Here is a 17,931-nt window from a genome sequence, read left to right on the forward strand (position 1 = left end):
CCAGGTAAACAACATCCACAGCCTTTCTCTCATCCACTAAGTGGGTCGCCTCGACACAGAAGGAGATGAGGTTAGTCAAGCAGGACCTGCCCTCCATAAACCCATGCTGTCTGGGCCTGATCTCCCGGTTGCCCTGCACATGCCATGTGATGGCACTCAGGATGATCTGCTCCATAACCTTGCACAGTACTGAGGTTAGACTGACAGGCCTGTAGTCCTCTGGACCCTCCTTCTGACCTGTCTTGTAGATGGGTGTCACATTTGCTAACCTCTAGTCAGCCGGGACCTCCCCACTTGGCCAGGACTGCTGATAAAGGATGGAAAGTGGCTTGGCGAGCATTTTCACCAGCTCCCTCAGTACCCTTGGGTGGATCCGATCGGGCCCCAGAGGCTTGTGTGTTTCTTAAGTAGTGTAGCAGGTCGCTAAACATTTCCCCTTGGATTATGGTGTCTCCATCCCGCTCCCCGTCCCTGTCTTCCAGCTCAGGGGGCTGGGTGGGTACCCAGAGAACAACTGGTCTTACTGTTAAAGGCTGAGGCAAAGAAGGCATTAAGCACCTCAGCCTGTTCCTCTTCCTTTGTCACTATGTTTCCTTCCACATCTAATAAAGGCTGCAGATTCTCCTTAGCCTTCATTTTGCTGCTAATGTATTTATAGAAGTATTTTGTGTTGTCTTTTATGGCAGCAGCCAGATTAAGCTCTAGCTGGGCTTTGGCCCTTCTAATTTTCTACCTGCATAACCTAACTACACCTTTGTAGTCCTCCTGAGTTGCCTTACCCTTCTTTCAAAGTTCATAAACTCTCCTTTTTTTCTCCTGAATTCCATTTCCATACTAACTGATGCAGTCTTGTGAGTATTCCAAATACTATTCAATAATATGTCAGGCAATTTTATAAAAAGTAATGCATCCATGAAATGATATATTTTGTAGCTTCTGGGAAAGTCTGGTTTCATTAATGTGATTTGTATCTTACAAAAACACTGCACCAGAGACTGAATTCAGCTGTGCATGGCAAAAACTCACCTATCTGGAGAGAACTTTCATTCATCTACACCAACTGCATAACCATTCTGTGCATTTAAAAATGACTACAAGAAAAGTCTTCACATACGTAAGTTAATTTCTAACTGTATTATGACATAGATGTTTACGTGGATGTGGGTAATTAATGGGTTTGACCGAAGACATCCTTTGCCAGTATGTTTTTCAATTTCCTATGGTAGAGAATTAGTGAGTCAGAATTTCAAGGTTCTGTTCAAGCGATGGAACTAAGGCAACTTGTGTACCTCGATGCCCTTTGTTCCATCCCTAATGGAACCTTCTTCTTGGGTAGCTATCTGTGCCAGTCATATCCTTTATGAATCTTTATCAAATTCCAGTATCTAAACTTTTTTTACCCCTAGCATCCCACTAAGGGATCACAGTCTGCATCCCGGAATCTCCACCTTTCTGATGGAAAAAATTGACCATACAGGTATTAAAGAAATCAGTAATAAAAAGGAAAATAAACTATTAAGAAGAATGACGTGCTCAAAAATAGGTAATCGATTCAGTGGAATTGCAGTGACTTCTTTAAAACAGAAATGTTTTTAATTTCCATTCCTTTGTTTCATACACTTAAGACTTTATCTACATGCCAGTCTTTAATTTCCCTGTAATTTACTGTGTCCTTAAGACATGTACATACTCATTATTTAGAGACATTTTAGTAAGCTTCCACTTCCATTTCTTTTGCTTATGTGAATTTTGATTCTGTCAGGCAGTTTGGCTCCTTATTTCCATCACTTATGTTCAGCTTTTACTGTTTTACTACTTTCTGTATAAAGTGTTCCGAAGCTTTTGAAATGGTTGAGAAACACTGTCTATCTTAAAGCCACAGAATCTCTTCAAGAACTTTCAACAAAAGGCAGTAACTCTATACACTTAAAAAAAAAAAAGTCCCTTATTAAATCTCTAAGTATTCTTACAAATGAAATCAAACAGCATCAATATTTCAAACATTATTCAGCATTATATGCCACTACCACTGTAGTGGGTAGTGATTTCTGACAAACAGATCACACTGGTGATACTGAATTCTCACTTGAAGCTGAAAAATTCTTCAGACCTTGGCTTAAATGTGGAATTGCTATAATTGAACTAAAAGGAACCATATTGTCTTAGTACAACAAGCAAGTTACAGTTCTGTGCAATAGGTTACATTATGTTCCTCCTTACTTGGTTACCAATATGGAAAATAAACAAAACATCACTCAGCCATAACACTACACTTGCTCCTCATATTGGAAGCATTTTGCCATTTCTTCTTCATAATGTCAGAATTTCTCTGCAGTTCTCTTGCGTTAATCTTGCCCAGTAATTTACTAAGATTTATTGAAGTTGAACCTACATACTAATAATCCACTTTGCAGTACAGTAAACAATCCACCCAGTTACCATATTTTCCTGCACACAGTGTACCTGGAATTTTCCAGACTGCATCATAGGTTCTCATCAGTATTTGAACACAGGTGACACACTTGTTCAAAATATAAAGTGGCTACTTAAGCAGTAACTGCAGTTCTTGGATATATATTGTACGTAGCCACATTAGCACTGCCAAGTGTTTGTTCTACAACTGCTTAAAGCAGGGGACTTTTTTTTACAGTATTTGTACAGCACACTCAAATCTTAGCATTATTCATGCATATAGTAAAAAGAGCAGAATATGCCATAGGAACCACAGTTCCTCTCCAGAGACACCATTCCTCAAGCCCAAAACAGGGAAGGAGAGAGAATAAAGACCGACAGGTAAATGTATATATAAAATACATCTATTATACAGCCAGTGGAAGCAAGACAGCACTTGAAATATCAGTTCAACCTGCAAGACAGGTGTCTAATATTCTTATTTAAAAATAACAGAACTACTAGAGCACTGAAAGCAATGAGCAGAGAATGCAGCTTCAAAATACAATAAACAATGTACTTCACATAACAAAAGGTAATATAATTTGTTCATATAAAGCCTGGTCAAGCTATGGAAGTCCTTACCACAGACCACTGTCAATGTTAAACATTTACACAGATTCAAAACTCTCTGCATGTTTTCATGGAAGGAAAATTTAATTGTGGATGCAGAAAGTCCTTCACCACAATCACTGTTGGCTGGGAGAATGTTCTGTACTATAGCATCTTACTATATGCTAACAGGTCTTAGTATATGCTTTACCCTAACTTCTTCCCCAGATTTTGTTACTGATCATTGTCAGAGACAGGAAACTGGACCAGACAAACATCTGGTCTGAATTAATATAGCTGTTGTGGCAACAAAGAAAACCAAGGTAAGAGACAGGACAGAGTTCCAGAGTTGTGGTGTTCTAAATGTCAGTATGGCCAATGGAACCGAGAGATGTAGCTAGCAGCTTTGGAAACGTGCGGTGAGCTCAAACCTCTAGATTGTGGCTTTTTGTTTAGGGCTTGATCCTCTTACGTCCTCAGTACTGACACTTACAAGGATCCAGAGGTGACAGGAGGAAAGTATATGTGCAGGATGAGTATAGTTGTAACTAAATTTCAAAGAGGACATGATAATTTTATCCTGCCAGATGGAATAAATAATGTTAAGTAAAATGAATAATCATACCGGGGAGATAAAGGTGGGAAAAAAAAGCCCTATCAGAAGTGGAGGCTATTTAGCCTCTCTGTAACTTTGCAAGAAAGAGACAAGACAAGCAGACAATAAAGAACATAAAAGTACACACACACAAAAAAAATCAGACTTAAGTAAGCTTATAAACAATCTTAGTGATGCAGCAAAAAATTCTGGTGCAAAAAGCAAACTCCCGAACCCACACGTTCTTTAATTACTCTGTATCAGCTTAGTGATACTACAGTCTCCATAGTTTCAATACAAATGCAATTTAATTTAAAAATTCAGACACTTCTCCATCTGACTTTGCTTAATCTTTGTTGCATTAAGATGAAATCATTCCTCCTAATCAACTCCCCCTTCAGTTTAGAATCTTGAACTTTTAAAAATATTTTGATTGCCCTTTTGTGATTAAATCTTAAGTTTATTGATAATAACTTTTTTTTTTGCCCTTCTATTCTCCATGCATACTACTATTACATCCAGGTGATTCAAAACTAATACTCACAAAAGCTCTAGGCTTTTTTTTTCTTCATACAAGCAGTTTCTTTCAGGAGGGCAAAAGGAATGAAACACAACAGATAATCCCTGGCACTTCAATTTCTGTGCTCAACAGATTGCTGTTTGATATCTTCTATTCCTTTGACCATTATAAATACAACCTATGGACAATTCTCTCCTCTTTCAGAGGAAGTCCACAGGAAGATGCTTGAAGTTTAAAATACAGAGTTTTAGGTGAAAAATTCGGATGGATTTCATAGCCCAGTATTCCTGCCTAAAAGCTACATTATCCAAAGTGCAGTGTCCTGAGGAAGATCAGTTTGGAATTTCCAGAACAGTCCCACTGGTGTTCCTAGCAGAGAAGTAAGAAATTAACAGAACACAGAATAAATAATCTTATTATTTTAAAAATGTGTTTTCAGCAAGGGTAGAATTAGGGAAACAGTTAACTTACTTGTTGTTTACAGTACTTTCCTTTAAACACTCTCTGGACTTAGCTTTCACAGCGCAGAACACAGACATCTTTCCAAATTCTTAAATTCAGGGAAAGAACAAAGTAAGATTTATTACTACATTATTCCGTCACTACTCAGAATTCTGTAAGAAAGCTACATTAATTTCTTACGAGCTAAGACAGACTTAGATGAAACAGCAAATCACTACTGAATTTAAATGAGATAAATTCAACATCTTTCTCTAAAATTCCAGCTTATTTGACTAAGATTTTATTATGTCCTCTCAACAGACAGAACAATCAATGTTATTTTTAAACAACATTAGCTGTTTAGATATCCATTGCATATGATAATGAACTGGAAGGAATATATTCCATAAAAAATTGTTAAATATACAGGACATACCAGCTTTTCAAAATCAGAAGCAATAGGGAAAGACGTTCTACACTTTATATAAATCAGTTCTGGTTTGCATTTTTTGCATTTTGCAACATATACTTCTGTTAATGACTACTTACAGCAAAATTTAACTATATATAAATATAAATACGTGTGCATTGATTTCTGGAGCTGAGGAAAAAATTCCATGAGGAAGCTAGAACAGATTTGTTCTTTCCACTGACATATCAGAAACATGCTCTGACAGTAGATACTCTCACTGCAAACATTATCATGAAAAAAAAATATCAGTTTTTTTTCCCCCTAAAATGTGGGTATTTTTATAACTTAACATATACACAAAACTTTAAATCTTTAAAAGGACATACATATGAATTTAAACAGCTGCCCTGAAAGTAATTCCCTTAAGTTTCCCGTTACTTGATTCATTCATGTGCCCCTAATTCTACAATGACCTTCTCAAGGTAGAAATGACTGGTCAGTTACACATCTACTCTTACAAAACTCAGGAATTTATTTTGAAAGCACAGCCCCTGTAAAAGCAGAGATTTAATCGGAAGACTTCTAGAGGAACAGAATGCATAATATTCTAAGTTGTCTATCTCAACTGTTAATCATTGTCACTTTTGAAAATTAGGTTCAGTTTGTTCTCTGCCGGTCATTAACTAGATCTTCTCGTTCCTGTCATTTCTAGATTAATCCTTTAGGATTCTGTTTTGCACTGAAAGGTACCTGAAAACTTAATTAAGTCAACCATAGATCTTTTCCAGAGAAAAAAACCGGCCAATTTAAATTCCAACGGCATACACTGTATTTTCCACATGTAGTTATCTCCTTTACGGTCCACATTTTTGTAAGACAGTCTTCAAAACAGGGGCACCAAAACTACACATGATATTTCAGTGCGATTCTAAAATGAAGATGACCTAATACAAACAAAAGCAGAGCAAAAAACAGCATCAGCGAGCTTTATTTCAAACCAAACTCGCATCTCCACACTGGCATACAGCAGAGCCACGGGCAGCTGTATTGGCACAGGAATGCTTCCGAGACTTCTTACACAAACACTAGTGCTGAAAAGCATCCTCGTAAATGTGTAGTGCACATTTAAACTGGCAGAGCTTTTTTCAGCAGTTTTTGCTCTCCCTCCCTCTTTCATACAGGGCAGACATAGTAATTTGTGCTGTTATGTAACCTGATTTGGTAAAATTACACCAGATTAATTTTTTTTTTCTTTTTCCTGCCAGATTGTTTTTTCAGCCTAAGAGTGCCCTGCTCTACACCATCTGCACTAGCACAAAGAGCAAATTCAGGAACAAGCAGCCTAAGGTTGGGGTGGAATGGGGAAGTATTGACTTGAACACAAACTGAACACGCAGCTAGACACGCAGGCAGGGATCCAGGGGAGGCGGCCGGGGCAGGCAGGCGACACGGCTGAGGGGCCAGCCGCCCGCCGACGCTGACAGGCCTCACGAGAAATGGCAGAGGACGATCGAACGGGCCACTGAATGACAGGGGGCCATCGCCCACCCGGAACTAGAGGGATCCTGCCGCACCCAGTCACGAGCCCCGGGTGCTCAGCCGCCCCCTCCTCAGCCCACTCCACACGGGGACGGACGGACGGACAGGGGGACGGACGGACGCCCCGCCCACTCGACGCCTGACGGCTCCGCCGGAGGGGCGGTTGGGCCAGAGAACGGCCCGGCGCGCGCCACCCCACCGGTGAGGCGGGCACGCGCTCCTCCTCCTCCTCCTCCTCAAGGCGACCTCACCTTCCTCCTCGTCTCCCCGCCCTGGCCACACCCGCGGCCCCGCCCCACCTGAGGCGCATGCGCAGCTTCCCCCCCGCAGCCTCCCCCCAGTCCGCCCGCACTCGCGGTGGGTGGTGGCGGCTGCGGCGGGCGGCCGTGCCTTCCCCTCCCGCAGTGCGCGTGCGCCGTGGCCGGTCGTCGTGGCAACGGGACGCGGTGCCAGGCTGTGTGAGGGCTGGGGGCCGGGGGCCGCCTGTTGCCTGTCATGTCGGAGATTCTGTGCGAGTGGCTGAACGAGGATGTGAAGCTCTCCCGGAGCGTGGGTGAGTGGGGCCCGTCCCGGTGCTGTGAGAGGGGACGGGGGCTTGGGGAGGGGGGGGAGGCCGGTGCGGTGGGAAAGGGCGGGGGCTCGGGGAGGGGGGGGGAGGCCGGTGCGATGGGAAAGGGCGGGGGCTCGGGAAGGGGGGGGGAGGCCGGTGCGATGGGAAAGGGCGGGGGCTCGGCGAGGGGGGGGGGAGGCCGGTGCGATGGGAAAGGGCGGGGGCTCGGGGGGTGCCCGGTGCGGTGTGAGGGGCCGGGGGCTCTGGTGGGGTGCCCGGTGCGATGTGAGGGGCCGAGGGCTCGAGGGGCCGGGGGGCAGCTGGCTCCCCTGCCAGCGCAAGGGGCTGGCGCAGGGTCAGGCCTTCGTCCCCTTGAGGCATTTAGGGGGTTCCCCACGGCCAACTTCCGCTGAGCCCCCAGCCTCCCTCGCTTCCCCGCGTCCCGGTACCGCCCCAGGCACGTTTTTAATCTTCATGTGCAAGACAGTGATTTTTGAGGTGAAGTTTGGTTAAGCTTAAGTAAAGTTTTTGAAGTTAATTTTCCTCGAGGGGCAAGTGCTCTCAGGAGGCATGAGGAGCTCAAGCTTCAACTGCTAATAAGGACTCCAGAGGATAAAAATATTTTAATATGTTTGCAAAGCAGTGCTTTGTTTTGAATGGCAGGTGTTGTGATGGCTTTGGAGAAGCATTTGTTCCATGAGGAGGGAGCAACTTTCCATGGAAGAGAAGCATATTAGATCTAGCTTTGTTTCTGTTTGCATTTTTTACAGCAAATTTAGTAATTATCATTTACAGATATTGCCACAATCCTAATGACAATTATGACAATGTTTACTTTTTAACATTGAAAAGGAGAATTAAATTATTTCCTACAGCTTATGTTGCAAAATAACTACACTGAAAGCAGATTTGTGACTTGAACACTAGTTAATGCTAGATCAAGCTCCTAAAATTCCTCTGAATTATTCAATAAAGTTTGGACTTAATTTTGTTATAAAAATAATAATGAGTTGTATTAACATTAATGTATGCATTATTTTCATTTTTTTAAAACAAACAACAAAAACCCAAACTTAGTTCCAGGATCCTTTTCAGAAGAATTTTCTACTGGCTACCTCCTAGGAGAACTTCTACACAAATACGGTCTTCAGGATGACTTTAATCAATTTTCACAGAGCAGGTTAGTACATATGGATAACATGTCTCATATAGAAATTAGACAAAATATTTCTTTTTCAGTTAGGTTTGCTAATGCAGAGTGGGAAAGACATCTAGAATTTATCAGTAGGTCAAAAGCTACTTGTATATGACACATGGATTAGTTTCATATTTCAAGAGAGATTGTTCATACTGCTTCAAGAAAATAATGTGTTTTGATTGTAACTGCGATAGTATCAGGTTAGACCAAAAGTTCAACAAGCCATTCAAGGATGTCTCTAAGAATGGAGATACTGACACTGTCCCCCTGAGCTGTGTAGAGGCAGGAATCCAGAGGAGTGGTGTGGTAGTGACCATTATATCACCACTAAAATGAAAATGGTGGAGATGTACTCTCAGGCTCTGAGAGAAGCCCTGGTGGAAGATCATATAAGAATTCATAAGTTTACAAGTAAACTGATGTAATATCCACAATGAAGAAGAATGGAAAAACAGGGAGTTGAAAAATCTTGTGCAGATCTTTGAGCCTTGGTATGTTGATGATGCAGTTCATGGGATTCTTTGGCTTATGCTCCATTTTGGCAGACCGTGGTGTACAGGTATATCAAGTATGCCAGGCTGTACATCCTCTTGAAGTTCTCTGAAGCTCTATTTTATGTTCTTTGCACTTCTCATTTATTTATACCCTTTCCTATCCAAGTCCCACCAACTTGTAGAGAGCAGCTTGAGCACAGGTAAAAAAAGCAGCCAAAAAACACAGCAGTTTTGTGGCTTTGCTTCTAGGGCTTCTAGGTCTCTCAGGAACTTCTAGCGTCATTGGAGAATTCCTGGTAACTCTTTGAGGAACTTTAGATTGCCTGCTGCTGCTGGGAAAGGATAGCTTCAGGAGGCTTTTACTTCTAGCAAGCTCTAGCAGCTTCTAACAAGTTCTGTCAACTCTTCTGATTAGAAAGGTGCAGTTAGTAAAGAGGTACTTTGGCAGGTGCAAGAAGAGTTTAGAAACTACTTAGTGTAATGCATGTTCAGCAAAGGTGGTGATGCATGACAGGGCATGAACCTCAGTACCCACTGGAGCAACTATTCAGAATGTCAGAGGTCTCAACTCAGATTGTTCTCCAGAGAAAGGAGGCAATTCTCTGTGTTTCAGGCTGTAGGGAATGCGCAGAGTCTTTAATTAGCCTTGAGCAGGAGGAGGTGGTGGCTTTACCTGCAGAGGTGTGTGCACATGGAGGATCCGAGTCACGAAGTCAAATTGCTGCTCTTCTATGTGGTCACCACGGATACTGCCAGAGAGACCTGGAGCATATCAAGAGTGGCTCTGCAGGCAAGTCAAAGGCATGGGGCCCAGGTGGTTTTTTCCTCATTCTGCTGATGAGGTGGAAGGGCTTGATGTGGAGCAGATAGATTCTGCAGGTCAACAAGTGGTTGTGTAGTTGCTGGTCAACAGCAGGGATTTGTATTTTGTGGTCATGGGATCCTCTCTGAAGATGGAGCACAGGTAGGAAGTGATGGGGTCGCCCTGACTAGGTGGGCAAAAGCATATTTGGCAACAGGCTGGCAAACCTGGTGAGGATAGCTTTAAATTAGGAATAGAGGGGGAAAGGAGATGATTACTTTCAAACAAGTGAGGAAGTGATGACCGAGACTGGCAATCAAGAGCAGGAGGGTGATAAGAGTAAGGGGGGCAAAACAGTACAGAAGGCTATCGATCCCAAATGTATGTATGCAGTTAAGGAAGTGCTGAGGAGACAGCATTATGGGAGAAGCATTCAGTCTTTTTCTGGTAAATCAGTACAACTGGCTGCCTCTCTGAAATGCCTGTATGCTAATGCCTGCAGCACAGGGAACAAACAGGAGGAATTAGAGGCCTGTGTGCAGTTGCAGGTCTATGGTACATTTGAATCCCACCACAGAGAGGTGGTGGGATAGTGTACACAACTGGAGTGCTGCCATGGCTGGATACAGGCCCTTTAGGATGGACAGGCTGGGAAGGCGAGGAGGAATGTTGCCCATTATGTGAGAGGGCAGAGAAAATGCACAGAGCTCTGCCTTGGGGTGGGTGATGACCTGTTAAGGTCTTATGGGTTAGGATTAGAGGAAAGACCAAACTGGGTGATGCTGTGGTGACTGGCTGCCATAGGTCACTTGGGCAGGAAGAAGTGCATAAGGTTTTCTTGGGACAACAGGAAGAATTATCATTTTCACAGACCTTGGTCTGAATAGGAAACCAACCAAGCTGGATCTGCTGGAAGAGAAACACCACCAGGCACAAGCAATCCAGGAGGTTACTGAAGTACATTGGTGATAACTTCCTGAGAAATGTCATTGAGGAGCTGAAGAGGGGTGATGTTCTACCAGGCCTACTATGTATGAAGAAAGGAGCTCAGGCACAGCATTGACTGAAGTGACCATGAGATGGCAGAGTTCATGATCTTGAGAGGAGTGAACAAGCTAAATAGCAGCATCACAACTCTAGACTTCAGAAGAGTAGACTTCGGCTTGTTCAGGGATCTTATTGGAAGCATCCTACGTAAAATGGTCCTGGACAGAAGAGGGGTCCAAGGCAGCTGATTGATTTTTTTTTTTTTTTAAAGTCTTTTTTTTTCTTCCAAGGATCATCTCCTCCAAGAATAATATATCTCAATGTGAATAAAACTGAACAAAGGCAACAGGAATGAATGAATGGGAGAAGAAGGTGCTACTGACAAAACTCAAGCATAAAAAGGAAGAATACAAGATGTGACAGCAGGGCCAGGTGGCCCAGGAGGAACACAGAGACACTGTCTGAGTGTGCAGGGATGGCTGTAGGAAAGCCAGTGCACATTAGGAATCAAAACTGGTGAGGGACATGGAAGGCAAATGGAAAGGCTTTCACAGGTATCTCCACAGCAAAAGGAAGGCTAAAGAAAACATGAGCCTAGGGACACAGGACCCAGTGAAAAAAAAATCAGCACTTACATTGAGGAAAACACTACTTGTGCTTCTGAATTTTTTAGCATTCTTCCCAGGGCTCTGAAATCTCTTTTGACTCACCTTAGACCTTTTGTTGTGACATCATTTGTACCCATGTGAAAGAGCAGGAATAGTCTGAGGGTTGTACTAAACTCTCTAGTCTTGTGCTGACATCCCTAATTCAGGCCCCAGGGAGGCTGCAAACTTCCCTGAAAAGACGGTCCAGTCTGCAAATGGGTGCTTCTGTTCTGCACAGGAGGGAATCACCAATGACCATAACTCACTGTTGTTTCTTTTCGGCACTGGTCTTAATGCAGATTTTGTTATGAGGGAAATCCTTCTGGTGAGGAAATCCCCATGCCTTCAGTGTCTGTTGGGGGCCTGAAAGCAGCTTTGCAGATACAGGCCTGGAGGTCCTGGAGGAGAACAAGTTGACCATGAGCCAGCAATGTGCATCAAAGAAGGCCAACAGCACCCTGGACCACATTAAGAAGATATGGCACTGATGAGACCACATCTGGAGTGCTGTGTCCACTTTGGGACTCCAGTGCAAGAAAGACATGGATGTAATGGAGATCACCAAGGTCTGGGAGTATCTGGCATATGAGAGGGAGGAGGACTGCATGTGATGTTCTGTACCATGGTACTCCATGACTTTCTAAAGATAATTTGATGTTTTCATCTTTCTTCATTATTTTCTTTTCTAAACATTACTGACATTATTCTTTTGACAACTTTTGAGAACTGAGGCAATGTTTTCTCAATTTAATGATGTTTCTTCTGCACATTAAATCAATTTTTACTGTGTAATAGTCATTGTATGGTCCTGAAATCTTGCAAGAACCTGTACCTGCCTAATCTTAGTACCTATAATGTAATACTTTTAAAATTTGGAGTGTGCTATTAAGGAAAAGGATATTGTTCATGGATCATTTAGTAACCTGGTATCACTTGAATATGTTTTAGCCTGGCCCAAGGCAAAATCACAGCTTTTGGGAGAAATGTAGATTCCTTTTTTAGGATAGGCAACTGTAATCTAGAAGGCACTGACAGAAAAGAATGTGGGGTCATTGTGACTAACTAGTCAAGGTCTACTTAACTATTTTAGCTGTTTATGTTGCACAGTTCTTGGACATATAAGCAAGGGAATAATAATTAAGTGATATAACTTTTTTTAAAAGGAATACTACTGGAAAACTCTATCCAGTTTGGCTGTCCCTATTTGAAAAATAAAATACTGTCATTTTCCCTGAACTCTTAAAATTATCTTGGAATAAGATTTACAATATTTCTGTATTATGAGGCAAGATTAAGCAATTCCATCTGATCTGATTACAGAACAACAAGTTAAGAGGTGATATCACCACAGCTTGTCAATGCACATGAGGTGATTTCTGACAATAGGCCTCACGTTAACCTTGACTCAATGGCAAAAAAATGTTAAATAGTTGTAAGCTGCAGTTATATATAATTGTGTAAGAAACAAGGCTTGGACTATTATAGTGACAATGAGCTCCTGGACTGTTTCATCTAGGATTAAGGTGAATACTGTGTTACTAGAAGGTCTTAAGTTAAAACTTGACATTTTTGTAGAATTATGCTGTAGCTCAGCTGACCTCAAAAGATTGTTCGTTCACACAAAGGAGCTATTGTGAACTTAAGTGACAGAGTAGTATAGAAAGCATGATGTTCTGACTCAGGTTGAAGTTATGGATTTGTTGAATGAAATTTGATGTGTTAGTTGTGATACAGTGATAATTTATTGTTATTGGGGTTTGGCCTGTATGTTTATTGATCTTAAGTGCTTCCACAGGAGAATCTGCATATCAAGAGAAACATTAGTCTGCAATCCACTATTTCAGATTTGAATGCAAATTGCTCATTGAGACCGTAGTCATTGTTTTCAGAACTACTCCAATCCATTTCTTTTTATTGGAGAAGAAATATGACAAAGTGTTCTGAGGGTTACCAGATTATATAGACTTTTTTTACAATTTCCTATATTTTTCTTGGTAAGAGCTCAAGTGGATTGATACAGTTAATATAGAAACTTCATTCTAACTCTGTACTTTTTGTGGATGGTATAAAATAGCTGCAATTGGGGGTAAGCTTTTGCTGTCACATACACTTCATGTATGCATATATTGAGAATTATATAACCCAATGTGTTCTCTATTTTTTCCAAAAGTTATGCCTAGTAGATCAATGCAGTTACATGAACTGCAGTATAAAGCCTAAGCCGAAGTGTGTATCACATTACTTTAAGGAAATCCTCAGTGTTTTTTTTCCACTCCTATCTTGGTATGAGAGAAACGTCACAACCATCCTTTTTGCAGCAAGTTGAAGTTGAAAATAAGTTTATGTTCTGATTGTTGTTGTTGTTTTTAATCGTATAGGGTTGCAAATGCAAAACTTAACAATTTTTTGCGCCTGGAACCCACGCTTCACCTCCTTGGGGTACAGTTTAATGAGAATGTGGCCCAAGACGTCATGACAGGACAGCGTGGGGCTGCAACAAAGCTTTTATATGAATTGTATATTGCTTTAGAAAAAAAGAGAAAGGCAAAGCTCACTGGAGTAGCCATGGAAGCAATGAGACCTGCAGCAACTGCAAAGCTTAAGTCTTTTGAAAGTGTTTTGTATCAAGAGGTAACTATGCCTATTTTGTATAAATATATAGGGGGAAAAGGTAGCATATTTACATGTACCTCTTAAGCACGATGCATCCTTCCCCTCCCAACTTTTAAAATCTCCTATTCAAAACCCAATACTTTTATGGAAAAGAAGCAGTCCTTTGCTATGTGTTATACATAGACAGTAGGATTACATGGTTTATCTGTGACCCATGACTACATTGATCATCTGTGTTTTGTGTTGCTGTGTTTTGGCTCATTCTGTGTTACCTGCTCTGTTTTTAAGCTTTCTCCAGACTTAAAATCCGTATAGCAACAAAGGCTAGTAGTTGTTCAGCAGCTGCTGTTGTACTCATTTGAGGAGTACAGATTGCAGGCTGCATAGCGGTCTGAGTATCAACTTAGACTAATTTCCCCTCCAGGAAACCTATTTATAACTGTGTTAAGCTTCATCCCACAGTGGTTTGGTTCCTTCTGCTGCACACCTCTCCATATATTTATACTACACTCCAGCCTGCCATAAGCATCTGCCGAGTAATAGAAAAAGGAAAAAAAAGGGGGTAAAGAAAGTATCTAAGAGGAAGTCAGTATCAATGTAGTAGATTCTGTTAAGGACATACTTCTTATCTTCAACAGTAATGTTCAGCATGTGCAGACCATAATTTGTTATCGGGATGAGCAACCTCTATGAAGCTATATACCGTGAATCAAATTCATCTGGGTGAAATTTCACTTTTTTCTTCTGGCACATTTCCTGAAAAATAGTCTACAAGCAGCAAGTTTACCAACAAGTGCAAGGATAGTACCAAACAGTAGAAACATCCCTTCGCTTACAGAGGGATATTTTAAAGAATGTAAAGCAACTGAGGGTATCTCCTGTCAGTTGATAGGTTCAGAATGGCATTTCAATCATAGAATAGTTGAGGTTGGAAGGGGCCTCTGAAGGTCACTTAATCCATTCCCCCTGCTCTAAGCAAAGCAAACTATAGCAGATTGCTGAGGACCTTGTTCAGTTGAGTCTTGAATATTTCGAAAGATGGAGACTTCACAGCCTGTCTGGGCAAATTGTTTATCACCCTTTCAGTATTTTTTTCCTTATTTTTAAGTTGAATTTTCTGTATTTCAGTCTGAATAGATTAGTTTCATTTGGAAGGGACCTACAATGATCCACTAGTCCAACTGCCACCACATCAGGGCTGACCAAAAGTTAAAATATGTTATGAAGGGCATTGTCCAAATGCATCTTATACTGACAGGCCTGGGGCATCGACCACCACTCTCGGAAAGCCTATTCCAGAGTTTGACTACTCTCTTGGTAAAGAAATGTTTCCTAATGTCCAGTCTAAATCTCCTCTGGTGCAGCTTTGAACCATTCCCACACATCCTATCAGTGGATACCAGGGAAAAGAGAAGAGCACCTGCCTCTCCACTTCCCCTCCTCAGGAAGCTGTGGAGAGTGTGATGAGGTCACCCCTCAGCCTCCTTTTCTCTAAACTAAACAAAGTTTGGCATTGTAAAAGCTCAAATCTGCATGTTCTTTTCCATGGATTTAGTCCGGTTTTTTTGAAAAATATTTAACCATGTTTAGATGTTGTTCTGTGTACATTAACACAGGAAAGCACAATGTGAAATGACTATTACAAAATTATCATATTTAAATATGTTTCTTCTTTTTCTGACTCTTCATTGCTTGATGTGTAATTTTAGCGTTTGAAAACTTTAACACCACGTCAGGCTGATTTACAGCTACACCAGATTTCAGAGAATTTTGAAATAAAAGCTAAAGCAATAGAAGATAAAATAGCTCGTATACGTATTGCAGAAGAACAGAAAGTTCAGAAGCTCCGAGAGGAACAAAGATCCCATGACATGGAAAAGGTGACTACTTACTTTTTGTAGACTTCTGAAGAAATCTTTTCTTAAGGTCATGTATGTAATGAGTTAGTTAATGACAGTGTGAACGCCTGTTAATTCTGTGCTATGCTGTCATGTTTATACAAAAACAAAGAAAAGGAGTATGCATGGCAATCATTAACATTTAATTAATATTTTAAAATAATTTAATGTTAAATTGAAAGTATTTGCGTATTTTTCCTGCATGGAAAATATTTACACATTTGAAGACAAAGTGTGGATTCCACAACCATATGTGTTTAAGGAGTTCTTGTAAAAGAGGTTTGTGACATTCTTCTTTTGTGAAGAAAAGATGAAGCATTGTTCAAAAGTAGCAAAAAGACACAGGGAAGGGGACCTGTAGTGGGTATGGCCTCAAAACACCTTGTAGCTCTGTGTAGCTGTTCTGCTAACATAAAAAAGAGAAACTAATTTCTTAAGATATGGGAACACTCATTCAAAGTGAAGCCTTTAGTTTATATAGAGTAACTGGCCAGCTATCCAAGGTGTGTTGAACCAAAATGAAAACGAAGTTGACTAATTTGAGATGTGTTTTATGTGGCTAATTAGAGGAAGAGGGTCTTGCTGTGGTTATTTAGCTGTTCTATTGCTGCTGCATGAACAGGAATGAAAAAGAAGTCCCTTCATATATCTAGAAAAGAAAATACAAGCAATATCCAAAATACTTAAAATAAAAATTTAAAAGAAAGTCAATATCTTATTTGATATATTACATATTTACTTTTTAACAATCTTTCACCCTTTGTAAAACTTTTTTCCCCCACTCAATTCTACCTCTAAATACATGTATCTGTAGTGTACTTTTAACTAGTGTAGTTTAAATGTTTGTTACTTCTTGATCATCTGAAATTCGTTGCCCAGCAGTAATATTACCTAATAGTATTCTCAGTTACTGTACCAGGAAACTGCTATTCTCAGTTCCTGTGCTGAATTCTGACCTGAAACAGGTACCATACTAGAGCTAGAATTTAATACAAGCTCTTAAATGCCTATTAGGCACTGAGCACAAACTGTTCTTTAGAGATGTGTTTCTATTGCACCATACTATTTGCTAATGCAGACATAGCATATATAGGTGTACCATTTTTTGATAATGGCACTTAAAAATGTATCTTCATCCTCAAATATTAGGAACATATATTAGAATATTCCTAAGCTGATAAATTATTCAGAATGTAGAATACTACTTTAAAATGCACTTTACAGCATGTACTTCTGGATTTAAAAATGGTGGTTTATGAGTAGTACAGTAGCTGAGAATATTCTTAAGACAAGATTTAACTGTGGACAACAGATAAGGAATTTTTTGTTTTCATGGCAATAAAAATAAAAAGAAAGAAAGAAAGAAAAAGTCATTTGCTCAAGCCTGGAGCCTGATAAACTTTCCTACTTTCTTCGTGGAAGATTTTTTTCCTTACAGCTTAATTACACTTACTTCATAGATATATTGGTAGTGTATTAGGGCCATATGGTGTATTTTGTTTGAACTCAAGTGTCTGAACAAAAGATGTTGAATCTTCAGCATCGCATGGGAAGAAGGAGACAAAATGAAATAATGGCCAAGATTCATGCAGCCATTATACAGATTCCAAAGCCAACACCAAGCCACACCATAAAAGCTAATGAAGCAAAAAAATTCTTAAAGAAGAAAAGAGAAGCAGAGGTAACTATCATCTATATTCTTTTAATGTTAATTATATGAACTTGCAAAACATATGATATCTGTGAGCATTTACATGTACAAATACTGTACTTGCACCATTCAAAAGCTGCGGATGTAACTGCTAAAATGCTATAGTAGACCTAACCAGTGAAAACTGGGCTAAATATTAATATGATCAAGATTCTGCATTTGTTACTTAGTAAAAATCTGTTGGATATGAGAGAAAGTTAAATAAATACCATAAGAAGATGCTGATTTAATTGCTGACAGTATTTTAGCTTCTAGTCTACTGAGTAGAATATGTGAAATAAAAGCTGTAATGTTTCCTTCTCATTTCTGCATGATATTTTGCACCATAATGTATGAACTCTTCTGTAACACACTATAAAACTGTCTGCTCGATCAAAAATGTTAGTAACAGCTGAAACTGACAATAGTCTTAGATCGATTCAGGAGGTGATGGCAACGCAGCAATAAAAAAAAAATCTGTATCATATAGTGCTGAAGAGTACTTGGATTGTAATCTTACAGTTCATGGATTGTATTGTTAT

The 17,931-nt window shown here is 40.4% G+C and overlaps 2 protein-coding genes across 3 annotated transcripts in view; one reads left to right on the forward strand and one right to left on the reverse strand.

The window, feature by feature from the left end:
- Positions 1-6,797, reverse strand: part of PRLR (prolactin receptor) — a 186,283-nt gene extending 179,486 nt beyond the window's left edge. The window contains exons 1-3 of one of the 2 annotated variants that reach the window (XM_064438533.1): positions 6,762-6,797; positions 5,722-5,915; positions 4,590-4,668 (exon numbers count right to left, since the gene is read on the reverse strand). The gene's annotated coding sequence lies outside the window, so the exon portion shown is untranslated. Of the gene's footprint in view, positions 1-2,800; positions 4,488-4,589; positions 4,669-5,721; positions 6,741-6,761 lie in introns of those variants that run through there. The other variant, XR_010370633.1, reaches the window with a different exon arrangement.
- Positions 6,798-6,919: 122 nt separating this feature from the next.
- The window catches only part of SPEF2 (sperm flagellar 2), a 74,810-nt gene continuing 63,798 nt past the window's right edge, over positions 6,920-17,931 (forward strand). The window contains 5 exon segments of the mRNA XM_064438292.1: positions 6,920-7,063; positions 8,138-8,240; positions 13,567-13,819; positions 15,511-15,681; positions 17,240-17,380. Of these exon segments, the coding sequence (XP_064294362.1) occupies positions 7,006-7,063; positions 8,138-8,240; positions 13,567-13,819; positions 15,511-15,681; positions 17,240-17,380 (726 nt within the window). The 5' untranslated portion in view covers positions 6,920-7,005.

Source organism: Phalacrocorax carbo, chromosome Z, assembly GCF_963921805.1.
Source record: "Phalacrocorax carbo chromosome Z, bPhaCar2.1, whole genome shotgun sequence".
NCBI classification, from domain to species: domain Eukaryota; kingdom Metazoa; phylum Chordata; class Aves; order Suliformes; family Phalacrocoracidae; genus Phalacrocorax; species Phalacrocorax carbo.